Consider the following 27,548-nt stretch of genomic DNA (forward strand, 5'->3'; position numbering starts at 1 on the left):
TGAATAGCTTTTTTTGCTACCTGATTGGTGTTCAAGTAACTGAATCATACCCTGACTGTTTAGTTGAATTCCATTCGGATATACGAAAAACAGACCCTTTGTCCAAGCGTTGCTTTCAATAATCTGATAACGCTGCGTTCTACTTTCTGTTTTTAAGAGCCATCATGATCCGCTGATTCGGAGACAATGATACATATCTTTAAAATATTGGTAAGGGCTTAATGAAATTAAGTACTACACGTGGTGTAGGTACCTGTAGCCGAACATGTATATCATATTGCTTAAAATTGAGAATGGAAATGAGGAATGTGTCAAAGGGACAACAACCCGACCATGCATGGAACAGAAAACAGCAGAAGGTCACCAACAAGTCTTCATGCATTCTATCACGGTTTTCACCTGTTAAAAAACGTTGTAACCCTATTTAAGATATATCTGTTATGCATTAGTTAGGAATACATTTGAAGCTATTTAAAAAAAGTAAAACATTAACGAATAAAGTAATATAAATCGAAATGAATTTTTCAGAATAACTAAAAAGTATACATAATATAAGATTATATGTGAACATTAATGTTGTATGAATTTTTACAGAAAAGTTAGATGTATTGCTTGAATCAAAAAAAATTTCATAAAGAACCATTAGTTTTAAAGAAATTTATCTATGAATAATTGTAAAACTTTGATCTATTTTTTTTAGATCACAATAGAAGGAATCAGAGGTTCGTCATACGATGGTGACATTGCTATTGATGATATCTCCCTAAGTTCAGGCGGATGTAGTAAGTACACTCCATTTTGTCGATTATCCTGAATATTCATCAACTTAATGTTTAGTAAACCATATGCAATAAATCATACGATACCATGGAATAAGTGATCTTTATGCTGAAATACTTATTGAGAACATATTTGTTTGATAAGAAAGTATACTGTTTACAACAAATTGTTGTAATTTCCATGGAAATGATCTATGTTCCTCTTCAAGCATTCCTATCCTTATTTTTATATTTCCGTTAGACACTTGTCAACACGAAGAAGATAAAAGACGCAAGATCATTAAACTTTTCTAATTGTGTTTCATTTAGAAATAGAATCTAAAAAACCAACTGAAAGTGTTTCCTCCTTCGAATTTTAGACTTTAACCTCGAATTTGTATAAGCAATCATTATAGCACCATAATCCATGACACACGAAACGATTTTAATTTTAGAATAAATTTTTCTCCACCTTAGTTTCAACTTCACCTGCAAATGTACATTTTCTAATTTATTCGGTTTTCAAGAGCTTCCAGCAACCAATCAGACTGTATAAAACATCAACAGTATCTATAAATTTACCATATTTACCGTATTACGCCACTAGCACACTTTGTTACAAATTTATCTTACCGACTATCTTTACGTGTAAAATTTAGACTTGTGACCAATCGAAATGAGCAAGCCAGTGTTCAATACAGTAAGCATTTAGAAACTACTTCCTTTGATCATACAAGAATAGCCAACAATAACAACTTGTTCCGTTTAAATGTGTTTAATAAATTTATTTCAATCTTAATCATCAATTTCTTCGTCTGTTGAAACCTTTAAGATTTTTCTCAGTTCCGTTTTGTTTTTTTATAAAGGGACGTAACACCACTACTAACCGTGTATGAAATTATCCCTGCCTCCCTACTTCCTAATATTGAATATAAAAGGACGTAACTCTAGTACTAACCGTGTATGGGATAAGCCCCTTCTTCCTACTACATGTAACCTAATATCAAATATACACGGTCTTCACGCGGACGCTTTTAACCAATCACATTCCTAGAAATGTATAGGAGGTAAGATAATGTGCTATGAATTGTTTTTTGTATTCTTGTTTTTCATTTTTGTCTATGTACTTTGTCTATAGATTGTCTATATGCGATTTTTGTGTTTCTTTGTTGACACAAAGTGATGAAGATAAGAACACAATTTTGACAGCTGTACTTAATTATTGATATTTTACCTATATTACTGTTAGTTTTACTCCAACCTTGCTGTCAATATGACATAGTTCAAGTAAGAGGATTAGCTGACTACAAAACCAGATTTATTCTACCTTTTTCAACCTCCGAAAATGTTTGTACCAAGTCAAGATTATGACAATTATTTTCTCGTCGTTTGATGTGTTTGAGTTTTTGTTAATTACGCCATTTGATTTACGAAGTTCTATTTGGAAGTTTCTCTGGAGTTCGGTATTTTTTGTCATTTTACTTTTTACTTGACCTTGATTGTTAGAAAATCTGCTTATGTCACAGAGTTCAAGGTAAATTACTGGTATATTATCGAGGAGAAATATGACGTCAATGCAATTCTATGGATATCAGACGGAAATGCGAAACATGATGTCATCTTAAATGCAACATGTGATATTCTACTTGAACATTTAAATCAGTTGTTTTTGTATTCATGTTGGTTGTCATAATGTAAATGTGATTATTTATTTCCTGATTAAAATGACACATATAGAAATAAAACATAGTAGTTTTGCTGTTAAGGTTTTCATATATATAACAGTCAATGTTTCCTCTTTTGTATATACAAGAAAGTAAGCACAAGAAGCTAACACCGCATAATGACTTAATGACCATGTGATATCTATGACTTGAACTTGATCTTGTCTACAAGTTGAACCTAAAAAATACTTATGAATATATATATTCATTGTGTACCTTAATCAAATCAAATTTCCATATCATATTCTTTGATCACGCCTTATTCGATATATTTACTCTATGTATATAGTTATAAATACTCTTGATTTTGATTCGTCATAGCTAGTGTGTTTCGAATTGTCTCATATTGTGGTTCTTTTTCTTTTATTATCGCCATGTTTTACAAAACGATGTCTTTTTACCCTCTCTTACCTGGTATTTGTTTAAATGTATGTTTATCATTCCTTAAAATAATATCAGCTTTTATTGTCATAAGGGCTAAAACGAATCCATTCAATATGCACATCCTGCTTCAAAACACATAGACCTTATAAATGCCATTAATATTTTACAATGTGGTAATCTTTTACCAATTGTTTCAGTTCTGATAAGAATTTCAGGTGTTTCATTTACAAATGTAAATCTAAGTACCAAGCAGAAAGTATTTATCGACAAAATTTAACAAGTATATGTATATAACAAAAATTGTAATATGATTTACCAGTTTCAGTTGCCTCGTTTGTAACTTAAACACATATTTTCTTCTAAAATTGTACACAGGGATATCAAAAAAATTTAAAATCTTTGTTTTCACCAAACATGAAAATTATGTATATATTTTTTAGACGTATAAGATGTTATCAGTAACAGTTAGTATAATAAAATATTTATTCTTAATAGTTGTTTATTTAATCATAAAATTGAGAAAGGAAATGGGGAATGTGTCAAAGCGACAACAACCCGACCATAGAGCAGACAACAGCCGAAGGCCACCAATGGGTCTTCAATGTAGCAAGAATTCCTGCACCCGTAGGTGTCCTTCAGCTGGCCCCTAAAATATGTATACTAGTACAGTGATAATGGACGTCATACTAAACTCCGAATTACACACAAGAAACTAAAATTAAAAATCATACAAGACGAACAAAGGCCAGAGGATCCTGACTTGGGACAGGCGCAAAATTGCGGCGGGTTAAACATGTTTATGAGATCTCAACCCTCCCCTATACTTCTAGCCAATGTAGAAAAGTAAACGCATATCAAACGCACATTAAAATTCAGTTCAAGAGAAGTCCGAGTCCGATGTCAAAAGATATAACAAAAGAAAATAAATAAAATGACAATAATACATAAATAACAACAGACTACTAGCAGTTAACTGACATGCCAACTCCAGACCTCAATTAAACTGATTAAAAGATTATGTCTTCATCATATGAATATCAGGCACAATCCCTCCCGTTAGGGGTTTAGTATCATACTATCATAAGATATAAGAGAAGAACACAACCCGTGTCATGCCAATAACTGTTTAAAAAAAAATAAATGTGTTTAGTTCCGATGCAAAGACCCTATAAGTGAATCAATATTAAAGCCAAAATATGCAATCTTTAGTGACCTGACAACAGTATCGTAACTATATCCCTTCTTAATAAGTCTGTTTAAAGGTTTTGTAAGCTTTTGAGGTGAATACTGACATTTTTGTGCTTTGTAAAGAATATTACCATAAAAGATAGGATGTGAAATACCTGAACGTATAGATGTCTGTATGTTGAGTTATATTTACGTATTATTTCCTTATACCGGTGATAAAATTTAGTAAAGTTTTGACCAGTTTGTGATATCGAAAACCCTGGTGTAATAACTTTTCAGTAATACATAAATTTCTCTCGCTAAAATCTAAAACGTTGTTACATTCACGAGCGAATCGTACAAGTTGGGATATATAAACACCATAAGATGGTGACAAGGGAACGTCACCATCTAAAAATGGATAATTAACGATAGGAAATGAAAAACCATCTCTTTTATCATAAATTTTTGTATTAAGCTTCCCGTTAATGATATAGATATCAAGATCGAGGAAAGGGCAGTGGTCATTGTTAGTATTAGCTTTATTTAAAGTAAGTTCAACAGGATAAATTTCTTTAGTATACATACTGAAGTCGTCATTATTGAGAGCCAATATATCATCCAAATATCTAAAAGTATTGTTAAACTTTTTGTATCAAATGTTGTTTCGATGAGTCTTTGTTAATTTTAGTCATAAATTGTAACTCATAAAAATACAAAAACAGGTCCGCAATAAGTGGTGCACAGTTAGTCCCCATTGGAATTCCAATAACTTGACGATATACGGAATTTACAATTTATATACATACAATTTATTAGAAAATGTGATTTATAATTTGTATGTAATTACCAACCACTTATCTAAAGGGTGTTGTGCATTATAAATTTCGCATAAGTTTTTGGAATTGTTGGTCATTAATGGTCTTCAATTTTTTACTTGTTTGGCTTTTAAACTTTTATTTGAGCTTCACTGGACCTATTCGTATACAGACAAAACAATAATGTTACACAGCCAAATTTTTTCATGTTAAGGATCAAAAAGTTAACTGGGTTCATTGAACAAAATCTCCGTTAAAAAAAAGGATGTGCTATCTCTTTTGAAATACTCTTTCTTCAGGTACAACTTAACTTAGAAACCAAATATTCATATATAATGACGAATCTAATGACATATATGTGTATATTTTTTCGACGTATAAGATGTATTCAGTATCAGTTAGTTAGTATAATAAAATATTTATTAGTTGTCTATTTATTCATACAATTAATCAGGAAATGTAATTTATAATTCGTATATAATTACCAACCACTTATCTAAAGCGTGTTGTGCATTATATTTGGCACAACTTTTTTAATTTTTGGTCCTCAATGCTCTTGAACATTATACTTGTTTGGCTTTCTAACTTTTTTATTTGCGCTTCACCGATAAGTCTTTTGTAGACGAAACGAGCGTCTATCGTAACAAATTATAAGCCTGTTGCCTAAGATTACTATTGATACATTTACTGATGAAATCTTTGGTATATTTGTTTTTTGTTTTGAATAGTTAGATTTTTCATGACTTAAAACAAGGAATTTGTATCTACGATTCTATTTTTTGTTCATAAAAGCTGTGAAAGCAGAGTAAGGAATTTTAATCATTAATATTTGGATTTAATTCGCAAGACAACGAATAGATTTTTCTGTTTTACTATGTTTTAATTTTCACTGTTTACACTGTCATTAACTTGTTTCCCCTATTAGTAGGGTGCCCGATTAACGAATTCGATCGATTTACCTTAACGGAATAACACACGGCTATACTTTATGTCATTGGAAAGAGGAGAACAAGCCTCATCGAAATACCGTTGTCGTCGTTGTCTGCCGTGGTCACTTTGTTTTTTTAAAATCCGGGTCAAAGGTCAAAGCAAAAATTCCGGAAAAAAGCACAGTCATATTTAGATAGCTGGTTTCTCCTACATATATGCGTTTGGAGCAAAATAAAAACAACTTATTTATAGAAAAACATATTTTGTATCTACATTTAGAACTTATTTTATATTTGTATCGCTAAAAATGACTTTAAATTGACTGTTTTGCAAGAAGGGTGCAAATTTGAAAATTTCAAACAGCTGTTACAGTCACCATGACCTATTTCAATTTCTAAATTTGAAATTTGTTGTATTTAATTCATTACAAGTAAGATATAAAGATGTTTTTTAGATCTTAACTTTAATAATTTGTCGGAAACAAAATGTGTTTTTCACGTCTTTTTATCTACTTCATCAGGTGTACACAATAATTCTTTTAACCTGACTACTCCTTCTGAGCAGGTTTATGTTCATTGGGAGTGCTAGCTAGATAAATGACTTCTTCCCTCACGTATCATAGTAACTGCACGTTGATTTGCCATGATGCTGAACAATCGATTCGCCAAGAAATCTGATTAAGGCCTGCTGGTTTTCACTGACTCGAAGAAACTTTTTCCAGTCAGGAATTTGACGACCTTCTATACATGTATATGACCAGACCATTTTTAAAGACAAGAACTTTATTCAGCAGTTGTGTCTGCTAATGTTAGATTTATAGCAAGAATGGTGGTACAATTTTTCAGTATGAAGTTGGTCTAGGTCTGCAGCATTATGCAATATATTAAAATATACATGATCTTTCCGTGCCCCATAGCATCGATATAGCTTTTGTGTGTCCTCGCCTCTTAATAAGCAAGTTAGTCAGATATCCCTGACATATAGCAGACTTATTCCATTGTATTTCATCTTACTTATTTTAGGGAATAGTTTAACAGGAATGTGAATGTGTGCCATATTCCGGGTCTAAAACGTGACCGAAGGATTCGATTTGTATATTATTATTATTATAACATAACTATCAATTTAAAAAAACCAATTAAAGTTATATAAGACCACAAAACAAATATTTCCTAAAACAAATCAACGATCGTCAAGCTAACTGGACTATTCAAAATATACAAATAGACCATACAACAAGAAAAAAAGAGAATTGAAGTTAGTGACAATTGTCCTAGTTAATGACCTGATAGTGTAAGCTACAATACGATTAACGGCACGAGAAAAGGCGTGTTTGAACCAAGGCACAACTATCATTAAATTTGTGTTTTAAATTGCTATTTTCTTCGCACCGATTAACATTACACGAAAGATATTTGGCACACATTTGAACCATGTCTTATTGGTGTAATCAAGTAAAAATCCCATGAAAATAACACGCAATAAAGTTTCTTTCGTTCAAAATGTGACAGATTTTACCTAAAATATAGTCTTACTAAAGTCATGAAATACTTATACTTAAATTATATAAATCTTTTCAGGTTTCGTTATACCATACATTTGATTTTAAGCTAAATGATAAGTATAATTTGAACAAATAACGCAGAAAGCAATAATTATATTTCTCGTGTTGAAGATTGCCTGTATGATGAGGTATCTTTGGTTACCCTCAGAAACCACAAAATTTTGAAAAAAAACGTGACCACGGTAGCTTACGACGACATTCATAATTGGAAATTATAATGATTTTCCTATAGTTTGCATATAAATATAGCCGTGTGTTATCCTTTAACTTTAACTCGTTAACTAGACGTCTTTTTCGATACTGGGCACCCTACTATATCCAAGTGTGAGTTAATTACGTTTAAAAATATATAAAAATTTCTCAACTCCTTCATTATTCAAAAGCTTGCAGCTGCTACTCAGACTTTATAAACGTCACCAGTGTCAATAAATTGATGACCCAGAACATCTAGTCCTTTTTCTAGAAAAAGGTTCAAGGGAAGGTACCAGGACCTTGTTGTCAAATAGGGTCATGATGGTCTAGAAGTATATAGTTTAGGTAATGATGTTATTTATTATCTTAATAACGTGTTAAAGTGTTCCTTTTATTTGTCTTTGCATGTTTTTAACCTTTATTGAAGATATAAAAAAGAACATTTTGTATAATTGCCAATCAGCCAACTCTCCAAATGACACAGAATTTACAATATAGGTCACCGTACGGCCTTTGACAAAAAGCAAAGCCCGTATCGCATAGTCAGCTATAAAAGGCTACAATCGAGAAAACTACAGGCCTAATTTATGTACAAAAAAAGCACGAAAAACAACTATGTAACACATGTTGAGTCCATTTATTGTAATATCCTTTTGACGTAGCTCGGTATTTATACTCCCCTCAAATTGTGTTACCACAGTAGATATAGTGTCTGGATGGGATCGTGTTTTTCCTAATGATTTGATCGTGTTTTTTCTAATGATTTGTTCCTGTTTTTACCTTGTGTAACCACGTTTAGTTTTAATATAATCAAAATGTAAATAAACCTCAACATGAAAACATTGAAACAATTGAAACGAGAAAATTAACGACCTACAATATACAATACAATATTCAAAAACAACCTAAATATGACGGGCATGAACAAACAACAACCACTGAATAATGTGTGTAACGCTCCCAATTCCACCAACTTTGAACAATGGTGTTAAAGTACAAGATAAAATACGAAAAAAAACTTTAAAAATCAGTTACAAATGGCTTTATTTGACAAAATTTCTATGTGACGTTTACATTTTCTGACGTCATTCACGCGACGCACTGCATGTGTGTTTTAATTTGATAGATGCTTTTGCGCTTTTTCTTTAATGATTGTTTGTTATGTAACACAGTAATGACTGCTGTACCCAAATTTTGACTTTTATTTATCATGTCTGTTTTGTTCACGCATCGTTGTAGATGATATATGACAGTTGTTGTCCATTCGTTTGATGTGTTTTGTCATTTGATTTTGCCATTTGATTAGGGACTTTAAGATTGATTTTTCCTCAGAGCTGAGTATTTTTGGGATTTTACTTTTTCAATAGCTCAGTGCTGGGCACAGAAAAACAATTGACATAAAAACAATAGATACACAGAAATAATATGTAAGAGTAGTCGCGGTTATTGAAAACCAGTTCAAAGCCAGTAACATCTAATAAATAAATCATGTTTTTCTACACTAAAGTATCAAGCAGTACAATGTAGGATTGAGATGATAATTTGATTCATCAACTTTCAAATGCTACTACTGTGATGAGGAGTATGATCAAACGTATGTTATTCTTGTTCACACAGCAATAAAACACCACAATATCTCCTTTTCCATCAGTTAGCAGTGCTTTATAAAAAAAATCAAAATACAAATCTCTATCCAGACATTATAAAAACCAATGCATATCTACTGAACTCTGCGATTTAAGTTTGAATTAAATAAGCTCATTACATTAACATTACTGCATGCTGAACTTGACACATTTCATAATCCTTGGGTATTATCATTGCAACCGTATGGCATAACAATATCTAGTTCTCTTATACACATTGTTTTTCTATCTTTTCGGAAAGGACTACATGGTGTTGTGATAAATTTCATCGAGCATGTTCACATGGTGTACTCTTTCCAAAATAAAGAAGGGTCATGATCAGGTTGTTTAAGATGTTTATAAAGAACCCTGAATCCCGAATCGTTATTATCAGCCCGGTGTAGATTCATCCTTTTACGCAATGATTGTCATGTTCACAAGCACAAAGTAGCCAAGACAACGTACTTTCAATTTAAAAAATGTAAAAATAGATACCGTAGAAAGATTCAAATGGAAATTCCTTTTATCAAACGGAAATTTTAAATGCTCGAACCCATTACAGGAATCAAAAACAACTGTCAAATTATATATATAGTCATTTCCTTGTGTAGATAATGGTGAATAAAATCTGGGTTGTACTATCAAACCTCCCACTTGTATGACAGTCGTATTGCATTCCAATAAATGGACAACAAATTGTTAGCAGAATAGACAATATTGGTAGAAAAATCTAATCTGGGATACAGCAGTCAACATTGTATTTCGAGTTAACGAACACACTGTTTTGCACACCGCACACCGTACCTCCCAAAATTAAAAACCGATTTTTCTTTTGAAAAAACATTGCAATTCTAAATATTATAAAATTCCACATTCACACAAAAGATATGTAAATCAGATATGGGTTTTATAATGTTACAGCGTCTCTACACATCCCAAATGACTCATGTTGAGTTTTGAGTGTTCCTGGCGAAAATAAATCCGAAAATATGCTTCGGATGCACACAACGTATATAAAGTGATTTTTATAAACATTGTAATGTATTTCAATCACATTGAAGGACTGACTATAATATTGTTTCTGTCTATTTCAAATGATATAAAAATGTAGTGCACACTGAATAAAATTTTAAAGTCAGTCCTTATCATTTAATAAAAAAGTAATCAGAAGACGTGTTACATCCAAAATTAAATTATTTCAAAATCATCCAAATTGTTTACAATTTCATTTGCCCTTTCTTTTAAATGTAATTAAATGACTGTACAGTGACTGCATTAAAAACGGATTGATAATAACATTATAAATGACATTTTGTAAGTTATTGAGTGAAGATTACATATTGTTTAGTTTTCTTTGTTGTATTTGTTAGATTGTTGTTTGTCTTTTTGTTATCTTTTGTTAACCCCCATACAATTTTCAGTTCGTTTCCGACTTATTATTTTAACTAACCCTTTGAGCTCAGTATCTTCCGCCTCTCTTTTACAAACCAATGAATATAAATGAATATTTTTATTCTAATAACTAATGGTTACTGAATACATAATTGTGCATTCAAAATAATAACATATATATCATATATGTGTTAATAAAATACATAGTAAATATAAAGCAATTGGTGAAACTAAATAAAAATCCTTTATTTTCTAATAACACTGTATACGTTGTCTTTAAGAAAACAATTGTTCAAATTTATAATTTATAATCATATAATGATTGTTTTAGAAGAACATACAACCCAAAGTTTATTGGCACTTGCTTTCAGTTTAGCACTTTTGCAATGAAACTTTAAAAATTCTCACATAAATTATAGGAAGCGGCTGAAAAGTAATTGTGATTAATTAACACAATTTAATATATATCTTTATATTTTTAGTAATTTTTCATACAACTGTTAGTAGAGATAATGTATAAGTAACTGATTATATCACTTGACCATTAAGTCATTTTTGTCGAGTAAGCTCTTTGTGTTAATGTCACATGACCATCGAGTCATTATTTCAAGGTTTTTCATTTTTCTGTTAATTTCCTGGAACTACAAAAGAGATAAACAAAATAAGTGTCACATGCTTCCTAAGAAAACATTAACTGCATAAGGAACACTTTTGCTCTATTCCTCTTTGACACTGAATGACCTTCAAAAATACTACGGGCGATAAAAGTCTTTTCGGTTTTTTCTCAGTATTTTTTTTATGTAAAACACCATAAAGGAACACACAACTTCCTACAAATTTGTATTTGAGTAGCATACGATTTTTTTTTCAAATTTGTTAATCTGCTTACTGAAAAGCATTTTCATAAAACCATCGGGAGCTTCTAATGAACTGTAGTACCTACTTCATACTATTGTTTGTCTTATCAAAAAAAAAAAACTTATGTAACTTTGAATTATTTAACTGTTTAACTTTTTTAATCATCATCATTTTATTCGTTCTGTGTCATTAATAGTACAAGGATAATATATCTATAGCCTCTTTTTCTTCCATGTTTTTTTTTTTTAAATTTCACTCCTAAATAAATGATCACCATTATGCATCAAAAATATAATTTTATACAAAATCAACTAATTCAAATGTACAATATAGATTCTACCACTGTTTTGAGTGTTATACGATATTTATCAACTCAATTTTGAAATTTAAAACGCGAGGCTCTCCGAGCGTTTTAAATATTTAACATTTAACTGCCGAGAAAAAACCAGTGAGTTTGCCCTGCACTCAGTGATATATGAAACTTTTCTAACAATTAAGGTGAACGAAACAGATGCTCGTTTTGTCAAAGTCAAGCAAAGTGACACAGCAGAATTTGTAAAGCAAACCAAAGTAAAATAACAATAGTAAAAAAGCTGATATTTCTATTATAACTTCCAGGACTATAATTTGGAAATTTGACTTAAATAAAATAATGTCATGTATGTATTCAATTATGTATTACAATGTTATTGAATTACAGAAACAAACATCCCTAATATAAAGTATCCCAAATCAATGATACTACCCCCATTTATCATTTAAGTTTAATAGAAAATAATATGTGTATTGACTTTTATTAGCTTAATATTCAGTGGCGAATATTTCATGCATATTCACAAAGTTGAATGGATTAGAGCTATGCGGCATGAATTTTACTCATTAAAGAAGGTCGTACAGTTATTTACTAACATCTCCATCGTTTGATGTCTGGTGGATAGTTATCTTATTTGTACTATTTTAACTTTAAAAAAACAATTATGTCATTGAAATAATCATTGAGAATATTCGGCTGTGTACATCATGTGTGTTATAACCTTATTCTATCTACCATAGTTCAGATAAAAATCAAAGTTTTTCTAGTATATAACTTTTTCAAACAGGTTATTTTTATGTATCTGAGTAACACTTACTACATCCACCAGACCTGAGGGTGAGATCATCAATAGCAATGTCACCTCTGAATGACGAACCTCTGCTCGCTTCTATGGTGATCTGGAAAAATATTAATGAATATATCTATACCGTTAACATGGTTAAGAATCTCTTTTTGGTAAACATGTCCCTAGATAATCTGTTGACCTCACACACATGACAATCAATGTTACACGTATTTATGAAAGACCAGAGACTCGTACTGAACATATGTATGTCATAACTATTGATGAAAATAGGATTTGTTGTTTTGTTTTTTATTATGCTTTACTATGTTTTAGTATGTTAAATCAAAGGATGCACACAAAGGTAAAAAAATCAAGAAACCGGTGTTTTAAGAAATTTAATGGACGTCTTTCGTGCAGACTTGCTTTAAACTATATTTCATATAATTGAAATGTAAAAGAAAATGTTATTTGTCAAGCTGTAGACAAATGGCATGAACGTTTTGTGCAAGTAGTCGACAAAGCTGCATCAATGAAAACAACAAACAGAATGAAAAAATAGGAAGTGGCATTCATTATAAAAAATATGCATAATTAAAGAAAAGATAGGGTCAATTTTATACCTGTTTTAGTGCCAAGAAGAAATTTTATCAAAACTACATTTAGTTAAAAAGCAACAGTAAAGAACTTTGGCATACATTAAGGGTTTAATAAAACAAAACATGAAAAATAATTTCAATCTTGAATTGGAGTATGAATATCCCTTATATATTGTTAATACATTGTAAATGCAATTTCTCATCAGTTGTTGAACAACTTATTGTAAATAATACGTCTGAAGAAAAAATTTGCAAACATGAACCACAATCCCTATTTAAAGCTAAGGAAACAAAAAATGTACCTTACGCATCACGAGACGGAACATGGATGGCAAAATATATATAGACGAGATAGGGCTATGATCCTGACACACATGGGTTAAGCATTCTTGTGATGCTCAATAACAGGTAATTGGGCTGAATCTTAACTCTACTTGGAAAGTAGCGGGCGTCGTGATCAGTTATCGAATCTAAAAATACACTTATAACTTAGAATATACAAAAGGCTATTTTAAAGCTATAGTTATAGAATACCAACAACATGATTCCTAAACTGTGGTTTGTCTGTAGTAGCAGTTTTCGATATTAGCAAAATACTTACAACAGGATTAGTTAATTGTGGTAACTCTAAAGTAGAAGTTTTCCATTGGTCGGGATCTGGTTGCTCTCCAGTTTTGTTCCAAATACTTGTCAAAGAGGAGGTTTTATCCCCATAAAATACTTCTAATGTCCCAATACCTCTCCCCTTCATATGGTATTGGAAGGACAGACACCAACCTCCAGCTGAATAACAAAGGATTTTCAATTTAACGCAATAAGGTATAATTATCAGTGAGATATCCATCTTCAAGAATACTAAAAAGATGCCCAGTCAGTATAGTCTCGGAGTTCGATATTTCGTTATTTTACTTTTAATAATAGGTGGCTATTATAAAAATGATATAGAAAATTATTTTTTTTCTAAATACACGAAGGTCTTTATTTCTGTAATCTTTATTTTTAGGCTATGTTTTGCTCTATTTTAAAATTATTTCCAATTTATTTCTTGATATTTTAGCACCATATACTTCTCTATTATCTAACACTTTTTGTCATTATTCTCTTTTCTGTAAATTTCATCCAGACAACCATACATGCACTTCACTCATGTAATTTTTTTTAAGGTGGCACCTAACACTACAGGGAGATAACTCTGTAAAGTCAGCTTAACGTTTTAATTACGTTGAGTTGTAAAGGGAAATTAAGCTTCTCAATGATCAAAATTGGTGTATGTCAAACTGCTATATAACCAGTGTAATTTTTCTGACAAAACAGTTGGTTCAAAATTTTTGAAATTTTTATATTTTTGTTAAAGGGTCAAAGTAAATACTTTGACAAAATTTTATGAAAATTAAACGAGCCAAATTAATTTTAGTGAAAGTGTTGGGTACCACCTTAAATGGTATACAATACAGTTACAACGCAGGTAATGACGTTTCTTACGTACAATGTTATTTTTGGCGACGTCAAACTGCGACACATCGGGAAAAGATGCATTTTCAAGTGATTTTAATCATTAGCTTGTAAGGAGTTTATAGACATCGTTTTAAAAAAAATGACACTAGACTTAATATTGCAAAAAGATTATTTGTTCCAATTTTTATGAAAATATCACGTATAATTTTTTTTATATTAGATAAATATAAAGCCAAAAAATCATAACCTTTTTACAAAAATCCACATGTGTTTATCTTTTGAAACAAAAAAGTATGTCTGTCCAAAGGATAAAAATGTCTAAAAAAAACCACGAAAAGTTAAGTAAATGTCAAAAATGCCGACCCCATTTATCTCTTAATTTTGTACATGATGGTAAATTTTTGTTACATATTTGAATTGAGATATCACAAAACATGTTTAATCACGCCGCAATTTTGCGCCTGTCCTAAGTCAGGATCCATTGGCGTTTGTTAGTCTTGTATGTTTTTTTTTTAAATTTTAGTACATTTATATGTTTCGGAGTTAAGTGTAACGATCATTTCGCTAAACTAGTACATATTTTTGTTTGAGGGGACACCTGAAGCCCGCCTCCGGGTGCGTGATTTTCTCGCTGTGCTGAAGACCCATTGTGGCCTTGTGCTGTTTTGTGCTCTTTTGGTCGGGTAGTCTTTGACACATTCCCCATTTCAATTCTCAATTATATTACCTCGTGTAAGACGCCGAAATGTGTCCATCAATTATTTTAAAGTGATTTGTTTTTTAACGAGGGTAGGAATGATAGATACCATTAGTTGTCAAATGATGGATCTATTTGGCCATCGTTGGTGTTAAATTGATTATTTTTTATCGTGATCGTCCTGAACATGCATGAAACATTTGCAACTTAACGTGAAGCAACCAAAATAAAAAAAATCTTTTTCGACCTATCGTGATTCGTTGAAAGTCTCAACAAATTTGTTCGTAGATTTTTGGGCTGCTAATTCTTGTCCATTTTTTTTTACTGCGTCCAGATTCCTTATAGAAATAAAACCAATTGTATGTATCCTCTATGTAAATTTCTGCAGCTTTACTAGGTCTTTTATTTTGATTTTATTCGTGTAACCTCAGCTACCCTTTAAATTCCGGGAACTGTATTGATGTCCTTTAAAAGCGGTTTTGATTCCATTTTTCGCTAGACCAGTCTTTAGTTGTTTATGACTGCCATAGATATAAGAAGATGTGGTTTGAGTGCCATCATAGGTCAATGTACGGCCTTCAACACGGAGCCGTCATATTATTGATGTCACAGAGGACATATTAGCGCTAAAAGGTTTGAGACGTTTTGGTGTATTAATGTGGAAACTTTTTGTCGGATAGAAATTGTTGGATACGTTCTGGCAACATAAGCACCTTTCGATGGCGGAAACGGTTGACGGAATGGACACGTTTGAGAGTAGTGTTACATAAATTTATCAGAAGCTTATCTTGTTACCTGAGCAACATCAGTTGTGAGTACAGTTTTATTTCTAATTATCTAAGTTCTAACACTTCAGTGTATATTCAACAATAATATAGTTTTTAAATTTACAGTACAGCCTTATTCAAATTCTTTCTAAGCGCCAACACTTTTTTTATTTATTCTATAAAAGCTTACATTGTAAGTTAGTCGCTTCAGTTGTGAGTACAGCTTTATCTCCAAGCACTCTTGGGGATGATACCTCTGTATATAAGTAGTAAGTTCCAACAGCTGCTCTCTCGGGTCCAGTATATTTACTTGGGGTAGTCAACTAAAATCATCATCTTAATGATAACAATTTTATTTACAAGTAACAATACTTTCTTACAATGGGTCCCAGAAAGAAATTAACTCGTACAAATTTGCTCATTGTTGAAGGCCGTACGGTGACCTATAGTTGTTAATTTCTGTGTCATTTGGTCTCTTGTGGAGAGGTGTCTCATTGACAATCATACCACATCTTTTTGTTATATCATCTACAGAAAACTTATACATTATGTAGGTTGTACCTTATACGTTTACCTTAGGTCCAAACCTTCCTCTGTTTTTCTCAGTATTTTAGTATGTCAATAGTTTTGTATGATATTGCTATCATATACATGTATTTATTTACTTAATATTTTATTTTCGTTTCCAATACTTTTAAGAAGAATGAATGAAAACGATTCGTTTTGGACGCTTGAATTGACAATCAAAACACATTAATAATCTAACTAATATCATACTAGTGGATTGAAACAGATCATGGGAGATGTATATATTCAACGTTCACCCTGTCCACTTGGATTAATAGATCGAAACAGGACATAAGAGATATATGTATTCAACCTTATCCTTATCCACTTATTATAACAGTGGATAGAAACAGGCATGGAAGATATCTGTATTGTACTTTCTCCTTATTAACCTAATTACTAGTGGATAGAAACAGGACATTGAAGATGTAGGTCGTCAACTTTAACTTTATCCACTTGTACTAATGGATCGAAACAGGACATAAGAGATGCATGTATTCTAGTTTCACCTTCTCCACTTGTACTAATAGATCGACACATGTCATGGGAGATGTATATATTCAACTTTCATCTTATTTTCTTATACTAGTTGATGGACATAGTTCATGGAAGCTTTATGTATTCATTTTTCTCATGATCCACTTGTACTAGTGGATAAAAAAAGTTCACGGAAGATGTATGTATTCAAATTGCACCTTATCCCCTTATATTAGCGGATGGGCACAGTTAATTGGAGATGTATGTATTAAACATTCTGCCTATCCACTTATACTAGTGGATGGAAACAGTTCATGAGAGATGTATGGTTTCAATTTTTACCTTATCCACTTATACTAGTGGATGGAAACAGTTCATGGGAGACGTATATTTTGAATTTTCACCTTATCCACTCATACTAGTGGATGGAAGCAGGTCAAGGAAGATGTACGTTTTCAACTTTCACCTTATCCACTTATAATATCTAGTTAATGAAAACAGGTCATGGGAGATGTATGTATTCAACTTTCACCTTATCCACATTCTCATTATCATGGAAGTTCAGCCTTAATCTCCAAATTAATTTTATCTAACCATTATAAATGCAATGCTTTTTTGTCATCTTTCCTGAAATTTATACTGTCCATATTGTTTGGAACTAGTACTAAATAAATAAGCAGCAAATCTGAATAACGATTACTCTGAGAATATGAAAAATGTAAAATCACAAAAATACTGAACTTAGAGGAAAACCAATTCGGAAAGTCCATAATCACATGGTAAAATCAAATAACAAAACTGTCAACAAAGAGAAACATATGAGCCATAACAAATTACGAATTACCTAATTAGGAAAAACTTTCTAAAGCTTACTCGATCTGAAAATGAACAATAAACTTACTTTAAAGTCGTCACATTCTGACTGGTCTTAAATCATATTTAAACAACCTTTTATGAAACGTAAAGCAGATTGTATTACAAACTTACAGAATTCCAACTCCAATCAAAGTCATCCTGTGATGAATTCTTGAAAATACATGGTGCATCAGTCTCAAATCCACAACTGAAACTTGTATTTCCTGATAAAAATATGTGATATTGCTCTTCATGTCTTTAAGTCTTATACATCATTAGGTTTCCGGTGTTTGAGTTTAAGCGCTTTTGATGAAGATAAGAACAGAATAAAGCTTCATACGAAATTAATAAAGTATCATTTTTATTTACTGAAGAACAAAAATGCAATTGTCTGTGTCTTTTGGTACGTGTGCAGTATATTGGAAGTTAGCATCTAGGCCATATTAAAGACTTTAAAATTGGTGTTTGCTGCGTCTGTTATAAGAACACAACATTCACAGAAAGAGCAACGCCTGGTTGGCTCGAAGTAAGAATAATATGAGCGAGTCGCGCGAAATGTTTTACTGTGGCCTGTATTGAATATCCTATGTGTTATTCAAATTGATTAAAGAATTGGACACACGATATCCTCCAAAAATGATAAACACCTGTACGTTTAGCTGTAATTGTTATTGAATCAAATATGATTTACCCTTATGAATTTTATTCAAATGGTTGTCGCAAAAAAAAAAAACCCAGCAAATTCTGTGCAGCGTTCATGGACTACATGTGTAAACATTTCTCTGTCAATATGCACGGTGAACCGATTATTTAAAAAAAAAACACTCTACCTTGGCTACAATTTTAGAGAAAATAAGAAAAATCTATCTCATGGAATTTTATCTCAACTAGCAAACGGTTACAAAGGCCCATTTCCCTGTAACATGTGTAATATCTATGTAAAAAACCTCGAAAATACACAATAGATCAAGATACTGTCCAAACAAGGACGATGACACCTACTTTTTATTGTTTTTTTCACAAGAGCATTTCATCAACTGCATTTGCACAAAATAAAAAAAAAATCTATCTTAAGAAATATTTAGTGATGATCCACCTTAATCTACTTCAATGCAATATGTCTCAATCTTTCAAAGTATAAAGAAATGATAAAAGAATGACTTAAGCCCCTGTGTCCTTACAATTTCAGTTATCCATTACCTTTAACGTTGCATTTATCTCCAGACCAGCCTGTCATACAATAACAATTATATCCATCAGTGCTCCCATCCGCATTACATGAACCACCATTGTTACATGGGTTACTAGTACAGGCAGATTGAGAGGGACCTGCAAATATCAAAGTACTAGAGTACTGTCCGAGAAGACAAAAGTAGAATTAAATGTGTTTCACGGAATAATAAAAAGGTCCGCACAATGAAAGCTTTCACAACGCAACACAACTGCCAGTTGAACATGGAATGCTTAACCTGAGTTCATCCTCAGTTTATGTTTGAGTTCGTGTTGCTCAGACTTTTGTTTCTATGTAATGTTATGTAATGTAATTGTATAATTATCTTTCTTTTCGTCGTTTTTATTTTTGACCTTTCTGTTTTATTAGAAATTAATTTTCATTGCCTCCTTGGTATTTTTTTTTTATAATACTGATTAAAGTCCAAATGGCCGTTATTTCATCAAAAGCAGGTCAACTACCTCAAGCAAAGTAGGTCATAGAAGGATTTGGCTTTTATTTTAGGTCCTTTTTTGATTATATAGCTCTTCAACTATTTCAGTTCCTATACATCTTTTGACTTTCAAATATAAATGTTGTTTTCATTTTTTCAAAATTATCATTATCATTATCATTTTACACTAATGTACGAACATCAGATCAATATATGAAAGTATAATAACGAAAAAAAGGTCTGGATAACTGTTTGATTTTAAATGGCTTGTTCAGGATGAAAGATTTAAAAAAAAAATGAATAGCTAACTAATACATATTGTAATAATGAAGAAACAATATATTTTGTGAAAATTGTTTTTTATTCCTGCCAGTGTCTTATAATTATAGCCGATTAAGGGTAAATTGAACTTCTTTAGCTAAAATGAAACCAAATAAATCTCGAACCCATAATCTCAGAAAATGATAATTGAAAGTATTGACAATCTTATCATAATCTATTTGTATATTTGTGTCAATCCTTAAAAAAATATGAAATATTTGAATTTATCATAGAAATCCTACGATTCTGTTGTCGGTACTTACATTCTCCAACGCTGAGTTTTACTGAATCAAGTGCTATGTCTGATCTATATGATGAGCCTCTAGATGATTCCAATGAGATCTAAAACGAAAAGTAAATTTCTGAATCTTTTCTCTCTCTTTTCTGTTTTTGTCCTTAAAATGAATTATCCGAATGAATCATTAAAAGGAAAATTGGCAAGAATTTATCTATTTAGTCAATGTGATTAAAATATGAATATAGGGCAAGTTTACAAATGCCTACTTGTGGGGCCAATAAGTATCAAAATTCTCCACTATAAAGTAAATATCTTGAAATAAACGCCAGGATTTGTACCAAAATATTTTAATTGTTTATTATATATAAAATGTCCTTTGTGAGAAAACCGTAGATACCGCCTCTTTAATAACGTGATTATTTGAGTAAAACTTAACATATCTTTTGAATATACACGTAAAGCATTGACAACTTTACCAATATTAAATGATAGGTAAATAGTATGCAATCAGATTTTTTTTTTGGAAAATATATTAAAACATATGGATCATTGATATACTTTTCAACCTAAAAGTTAGAACAAAATGAAAGAAAAAAAATCAGATTGAGTAAAATCGTATTAAAACGAAAGATCACATACATTGTCCTCGTGATTTTTTTAAATCTACAATTGAATTGCATTCATGTCTTAAAATACATGTGCATAATCAGTTTGATAACTAGACCGACCGTGTTCTGATAGATTACAACCAACTATGGTGGAAGACACCGGACTGGTTTGAATACTAAAACGACAAATACATATCTGTTTTACCACTGGATTACTGAAGCTAGGAGGTAGTTCCACTTGATGATACTTCCATTGATCTCCTTGGTCACCGGACATTGACCAAACAGAATAAGCAGAACCACTTTCACCATATTTAACATCTAAGGTACCGGGCTCACCATACATATGCAGGTAAAACTGTAAGCAATGCGTACTTTTACCTGAAAGGATATACGAAAGTATGTCAAAAGTATTTAAAGTGATATATCATCATTTTGATGTTTCGGATTGTATAGATACACAATGTTAAAAGAGTTTGCAAATAAATTGATCGATCTGACTTTGCACTTTATCAGAATAAAAATATACTCAATTACATGAGTTAACAAATACTTAGATTTAACCTGACCAACACTGATCCATATAGAACTATACCGAAACTATGACAATATTTACAGTCTATATATAACCCATTGCTAGCATCAGAGTTTATATATGTCCTCTATGCAGTTGCTGCATTATTAGTATACCTCCTCATTTCTTTTAGGTATAGTCTATCTAAGTATTGAAATTGAACAATTACTTATTTGCAGCACAAGAATTCAATATAGATATAGCCAATCCACAGTTAATAACGTATCTATATATAAATAAAAGCAACAGTAGTATACCGCTGTTTAAAAATCCACAAATCGATAGAGAAAAAAACAAAACTGAGGGAAACGTATCGAATATAAGAGAACTACGACACAACAGAGACACATAACCGAAATGTAATACACACAGAAACGAACTATAATGTTACAATGGCCATTTTCCTGACTTGGTACAGGGCATTTTATGAAAAAATGGTGGGTTGAACCTGGTTTTGTGGCATGCCAAACCTCTCACTTTAATGGCATTTTTAACTATAACATTTAAATGACTCATTGGCAGTATACACGGTGTATTCAAAACTGATTGCCAATATAAGGAGTATACATTTCATTTGCAGTATATTTATAATATACATACTGTAATTGCAGTATGAAAAATATATTTATCTGCAGTTCAATCAGTCGAAACGAATATCATTTAAGTCATTACAGTTTAAATATAACTCATTTGCAGTCATTACAATGTAAAGAACTCATTTGCATTATTTGCAGTCTACATATAACTTGTTTGACGCTTCAGCGCACCTAATTGATTTTCCTCTAAGTTCAGTATTTTTGTGATTTTACTTTTTTTTCTAATACGGTTTAAGTAAAAGTCACTTAATCTATAAGGTGTCAATTTCATTATCAAGCACATGGTTGGTACTGCTGTCTGTGGACTGTGTATCACCGATGGTATTATCAGTTCAGTAGTCAGTGTTCCAGTAAAGACATGATTCACTACTTACTTTTCCAAAAAAAATGTATAGATGATAAGTTTGTCACTCACCGGCTAGTCTTGTCTTAGCAGTTGACAACACAGCTTTGTCCCCCTGTAAACGCGGAGACGATGCCTCAGTGTAAATATATCCAGAACCTTCATAGGCATTATCAGGACCAGTTGAAGTGCTAGATGTTGACCCCTTAAAAATATATATGATAGATATGAAAGTAAAAATTATACAAAATCTAAATACCGGCAATAGTACTATACCGCTGTTTAATAGATATAAATCGATTTTACTAAAAGATATCCGGGTCACAAACTAAAACTGAGCAACACAAATCAACAATACCAGGAAAAAAAATGGATAAAAAAAACAACACTGAACTGCTATTAAAACAAACACCAACGTACATAGAAAAGGAATATTTGATAACTGCCATATTCCTGACATGGAACAGGAAATTTTAATAAAAAAATTGTGGGTTGAACGTGGTTTTATGGGTAGCCATACCTCTCACGTATATGACAATGCTGAAATACCGCTAAAAAGACACTATTACGCGATAAGAATACATTAAAACAAATTATGATCTCCTGCGCAAACGATTAGGTGTAAGCAGATGACTGATAGATATCAGCAGTAATAATTTACTTCATGTCTTATTCTTTAATTATTTGATTGTTTTTAATTGAAGCATATTCTGCATTATTCTGTTTTGTTAGTGTTAAATTGATTCATGCCGAATATCTTATACAAATTATATTCATATGTCATAAACATACAACACTAACATAATTAATATCCCAATCAAAATCATCCTGATCTATATTTTCAAATACGCATTTCTCTTGACCTTCAAATCCACATATGAACTCTGATCTACATTCTGAAAAACAAAAAAGAACAAATAATATTTCAAGTCATATTTTTCTAATTCCTCATCCCGATCAAGAGTTAAATTGAAAATGGCAATGGAGAATGTGTCAAAGCGATACAATACCCGACCATAGAGCAGACAACAGTGACTACTGGCAATTAAACAGTCCAATTTAGATTAAGATTATATCTAGACATGATCCTTTATGGAACACACTACATAAACAGATCTATTCACAAAAAAAACAACACCAAATTAAGACATAAGGATTCTGGGTGTGGGACTTTCTCCCCGTGTTGAAACCCATTGGTGGCCTTGAGCTGTTTTCTTCTAAAACAAAAGCGCGTTGTTGTCTCGTTGCCATATTTCCCATTTCCATTAGTAATTTAAAAATATTCATTATTCATCGATATATAATAATGGCAATTTATAAAGCGCCCTATATAAAAAAAATCAGATTTACTCTATGGCGCTGTACATTAAACAACTGTTAATGAACGAAACTGTTACCTGATAGGTAAATTCAGATTCTCAAGTTGCATAGGTAGGGGCAGGCAATCCTATTCATTAACATACCTGTTTGCTGAGTTATATTTGGCTTTGTTGAAGTTGGTTGAGTTGTAGTTGGTTGACTTGTAGTTAGTTTTGTTGTAGTTAGTTTAGTTGTAGTTGGTCGAGTTGTAGTTGGTCGAGTTGTAGTTGGTTTAGTTGTAGTTGGTCGAGTTGTAGTTGGTTTAGTTGTAGTTGGTTTAGTAGTGGTTAGTTTTGTTGTAGTTGGTGAGTTTGTTGAACCATTTGGGACTGGGTTGGCTGAAATTAACTTTAGAAAATCATAATAGAAACATTCAACATTCTTTATGATTTCTATTCTATTAAATGATCTTTAAAATCAAAAATCAAAAGTTATCTCATTTTTGTCTGACCACTGTAAAATTGAATAATACGTGGTTTTCCGTGAAATTCAGTATTAATATTGTTACAGAATATTATTTCACATTAACTTTTTCTTGAGCCTCCTGCGATTTCCTCAGTTAATACATTCTGAGTAACGCCTTTTTGTCAGTTCATTTTATGTTAACATTGATTTGTCTCGACTTAATCGAATTATGAGAATTGTGCATCGGAAAACTACCTTCGTATGATTTATACAATCTGAGTTAGTCCGCTTTAAACATTGTTCGTGCCTAAAAGAGTAATCGAACAAAGTGTTTATTAATCTTAGATTTTTTATGCTGTTTAAAACTGTGCAGGTAGTTTCTGAATTAAAGCACAGAAATAAGATTTTATATACAAACATTACCATCACATTTTCCTTTTTTAAGTTCAATATCATCGACAGCAATATCTCCCCGAAATGTAATTGCTCTGTTTGCTTCTATAAATAACTGCAAAAGGAAACGTACATATAATTAAAGAAACCAATTTGAGCAGCGGAACACTTCTCTTGCTTGTTTTATTTATAGTTATTGAAGATTGCAGAAAAGTTACAAAAAGAAAGAAAATGAATTCTACTTTGAATGATCATTGATCTTTGTCAAAAATATCAGTTACTAATAATAGTCCGACTATCTTACGATATATCTGTTAAACAATTAATGACAACTGCTTCATTGCATTTACCTATGCACTTTCAGGAGACAGAAATAATTTTAGTCATCAAATAAAAAAGAACGCACATGACCGTCAGCTATTCATAGTAAGGCGAGTCTTCATGCGCAGTGCTGATGGTTACAATCTGACTTTAAGATTAAAAATAGCAACGTAAGCTTTTTTTGTGATTTTTGCTGTGTATGTACTGATATTGTGCCATGGATTAATACGTTTTTTTTTTATTCCATTGGTTCATAGATTAAAGCACTGTATCTAGCCTGTTTTTTCCAATCCAACACGTAAATTAAAATGTATTATACATTGTATGTGTGGTTTGGTCTTTAAATGATTTGATGTTGATGACGATTTTTTGTTGTTCAATATGTGAAAACATGTAAATTCACATATGAGTTACTTCTAATATTCTATTTATCAGTTCCAAATAATCTCATCATAGATAGATGCCAGGATTAAAATTTTATATTTACGCCAGACGCGCGTCTCGTCTACAAAAGACTCACCAGTGACGCTCGAATAAAAAAATGTTTACGAGGCCAAAATAAAGTACGAAGTTGAATAGCATTGAACACCAAAAGTTCCAAAAAGTTTTGCCAAAAACAGCTAAGGTAATCTATTCCGGAGGTAGAAAAGCCTTAGATTTTGAAAAAATTCAAAGTTTAGTTAACAGTTAATTTATAGTTATGAACATATCAATGATAACTGAAGTCAACACAGAAGTGCGGACTACTGGGCTGGTGATACCCTCGTGGAAATAAATCATCACCAGCAGTGGCACCCAGTGGTTGCAAATAAACTCATCATATATAGATGCCAGGATTAAAATTATATATTAATGCCAGACGCACATGAGCTCATAAAAATATTAAGTTTGAAATTGATGACATAAATATATAACTGTTTACAGATGTCTATCTGATATGAAAACAAGAACATGTGGTATGGTTGCTAATGAAACAATTGAGAGAACCTTCATTTGAGCACCAGATGTAAATTCAACCATCCCTTTGTTCCACTGATCACCGTGGTTACCAGATTGTTTAAAAAGTTCATTTTCAGGGGCTGAAACTCCTGTTGAAATTTTCAGATCTCCCATTGTATCTGCTCCGAACATGTGATATGCAAAAGTTAAGCAGTGATCACCAGCTGTAAATAAAGAAACTATATCTTTAACATAGTCACAACTTTTAGAATAAGGAAGATGGTAGATTCTCTGTTTACCGCTTTCTCGGATTGTACAATAGCAATAAATTATTAGTCTAGTCTTTTGTCTAATTCTGCAAATTTGAGATATATTTGCAATTTATGTGTAATACAAATAAATCATTTAACAAGTTACTGATTTATTGCAGTGCACAGAATGTTTAGATTAAATATATGATAGCCGACAATTATCAAAAACGGAAAATGACAAAATTAATACAAATCGTCGCTGGGCTTCTAAAATGTTGTATATTACAAATTTTTCAAGAAAAAAATTTCTCACAAACAGGCTTCGAAAATTTTGGCAAAATGCATGCTTCCAAAATGTCGTATGTGAACTTGAACATTTTTGTAAATAGCAGTGAAATAAAAACGTTGACATTTCTGGATTATCAAAGAACTTAAATTATTTTCACAGAAATAAAGAAATGTACAATTATTTTTTTCCCAAAGCCATTCTACAACGATTTTCAAGTTTTCATACAACATTTTGGAAGCAAACTTTACAAACAACTGACATTGGCAATTTTGTAATATGTCTTATTTCACACATTTTGATTGGTCTTACTGTATATTATTTGGTAATATCAAAGATTTCCTCCCGCCCAGACCATTTGTGTCAAAAAGTATTTTTAGCCAAAAAGTCATATACAACATTTTAGAAGCCCAGCGACGAAATAGTTATTATAGGTAAAAATGTTGAAATTAGGGAAATATATCATTTCATACAGTTTGGTAACAACTGGCAGAGAAAAAGATTGTTAATGCATATGTCATTCCGATTCTTCTGAATTTTGACCCTATGTCTGGATTTATTTAGGTAAAACAATATAGTCTGAAATTGAGATTATAAACAAACAATTTACCAAGATTGGAATTTGTTTTGTGTACGATTTGTCCCCCAATTTTCAGTAAATGTTTGGTATACGTTTCCTATTTCAGTGATATTTTTGACAATGAATTGAAGACATTACCAGAATAAGTCAAGGAAGAATGTTTCTAAATGCAATTTATGGTAACGAATCGGCATTGACAACAAATATATTTTTTGTAAGAGGAAGTCAAATTGTATATATTAAGACAACAATTGTCAGCTATGTTTGAAAGTAATTTATAAGATGACAATTGAACCCTTACTTTTAATTAAAAAAAATCAAGAATATTTTTCTGATCTTATCAATGTCAAAAAAAAAAAAAAAAACGGAGGAAAAAACAATAGCAACAATAACTAGAATTGCCATTGCAAGCAATAGCGGATGTCACCCTTCCCCCTATTGCCACTAAGCGGCAGCCATTTCAAACTTGTTTAACAGTAAATGCAAAAATATGCATGGCTATTCATCTTTTTGTAAATTTTCAGTATATTCAGAGCATTTTAAAGTATTTCACATTTATACCGTTTCCATGGCAACGGCAGCCATTTTGAAAATTTCTAAGTCAAAAGTCTCATCTTATCTTGTCAGTTACCAATAATATCAAATTTCATTAAGTTAAACCCATTTTGAGAATTTTTGACATTTTTGCAGTTTCCATGGCAACCGTGGCCATTTTTGAAATTCCAACTTCAAAAGTCATATCTA

General features: G+C 31.5%; 2 protein-coding genes across 5 annotated transcripts in view; one reads left to right on the top strand and one right to left on the bottom strand.

Moving 5' to 3' along the window:
• LOC139499493 (MAM and LDL-receptor class A domain-containing protein 1-like) overlaps positions 1–3,304 on the top strand; it is a 51,620-nt gene extending 48,316 nt beyond the window's left edge. The window contains exons 29-30 of one of the 2 annotated variants that reach the window (XM_071288193.1): positions 701–782; positions 2,565–3,304. In XM_071288193.1, the coding sequence (XP_071144294.1) occupies positions 701–782; positions 2,565–2,578 (96 nt within the window). In that variant the 3' untranslated portion in view covers positions 2,579–3,304. The remainder of the gene's footprint in view (positions 1–700; positions 783–2,564) is intronic. The other variant, XM_071288192.1, reaches the window with a different exon arrangement.
• A 7,353-nt stretch (positions 3,305–10,657) lies between these two features.
• LOC139499494 (MAM and LDL-receptor class A domain-containing protein 1-like) overlaps positions 10,658–27,548 on the bottom strand; it is a 56,819-nt gene continuing 39,928 nt past the window's right edge. For all 3 annotated transcript variants that reach the window (XM_071288196.1, XM_071288194.1, XM_071288195.1), the window contains 13 exons: positions 25,736–25,911; positions 24,458–24,542; positions 23,734–23,967; positions 23,072–23,166; positions 22,343–22,475; positions 20,963–21,138; positions 20,175–20,253; positions 19,127–19,255; positions 18,059–18,150; positions 16,218–16,350; positions 13,710–13,891; positions 12,543–12,624; positions 10,658–11,195 (listed from right to left, as the gene is read on the bottom strand). In XM_071288196.1, the coding sequence (XP_071144297.1) occupies positions 11,182–11,195; positions 12,543–12,624; positions 13,710–13,891; positions 16,218–16,350; positions 18,059–18,150; positions 19,127–19,255; positions 20,175–20,253; positions 20,963–21,138; positions 22,343–22,475; positions 23,072–23,166; positions 23,734–23,967; positions 24,458–24,542; positions 25,736–25,911 (1,610 nt within the window). In that variant the 3' untranslated portion in view covers positions 10,658–11,181. The remainder of the gene's footprint in view (positions 11,196–12,542; positions 12,625–13,709; positions 13,892–16,217; positions 16,351–18,058; positions 18,151–19,126; positions 19,256–20,174; positions 20,254–20,962; positions 21,139–22,342; positions 22,476–23,071; positions 23,167–23,733; positions 23,968–24,457; positions 24,543–25,735; positions 25,912–27,548) is intronic.

Source organism: Mytilus edulis, chromosome 12 (genome assembly GCF_963676685.1).
Source record: "Mytilus edulis chromosome 12, xbMytEdul2.2, whole genome shotgun sequence".
Lineage (NCBI taxonomy): Eukaryota > Metazoa > Mollusca > Bivalvia > Mytilida > Mytilidae > Mytilus > Mytilus edulis.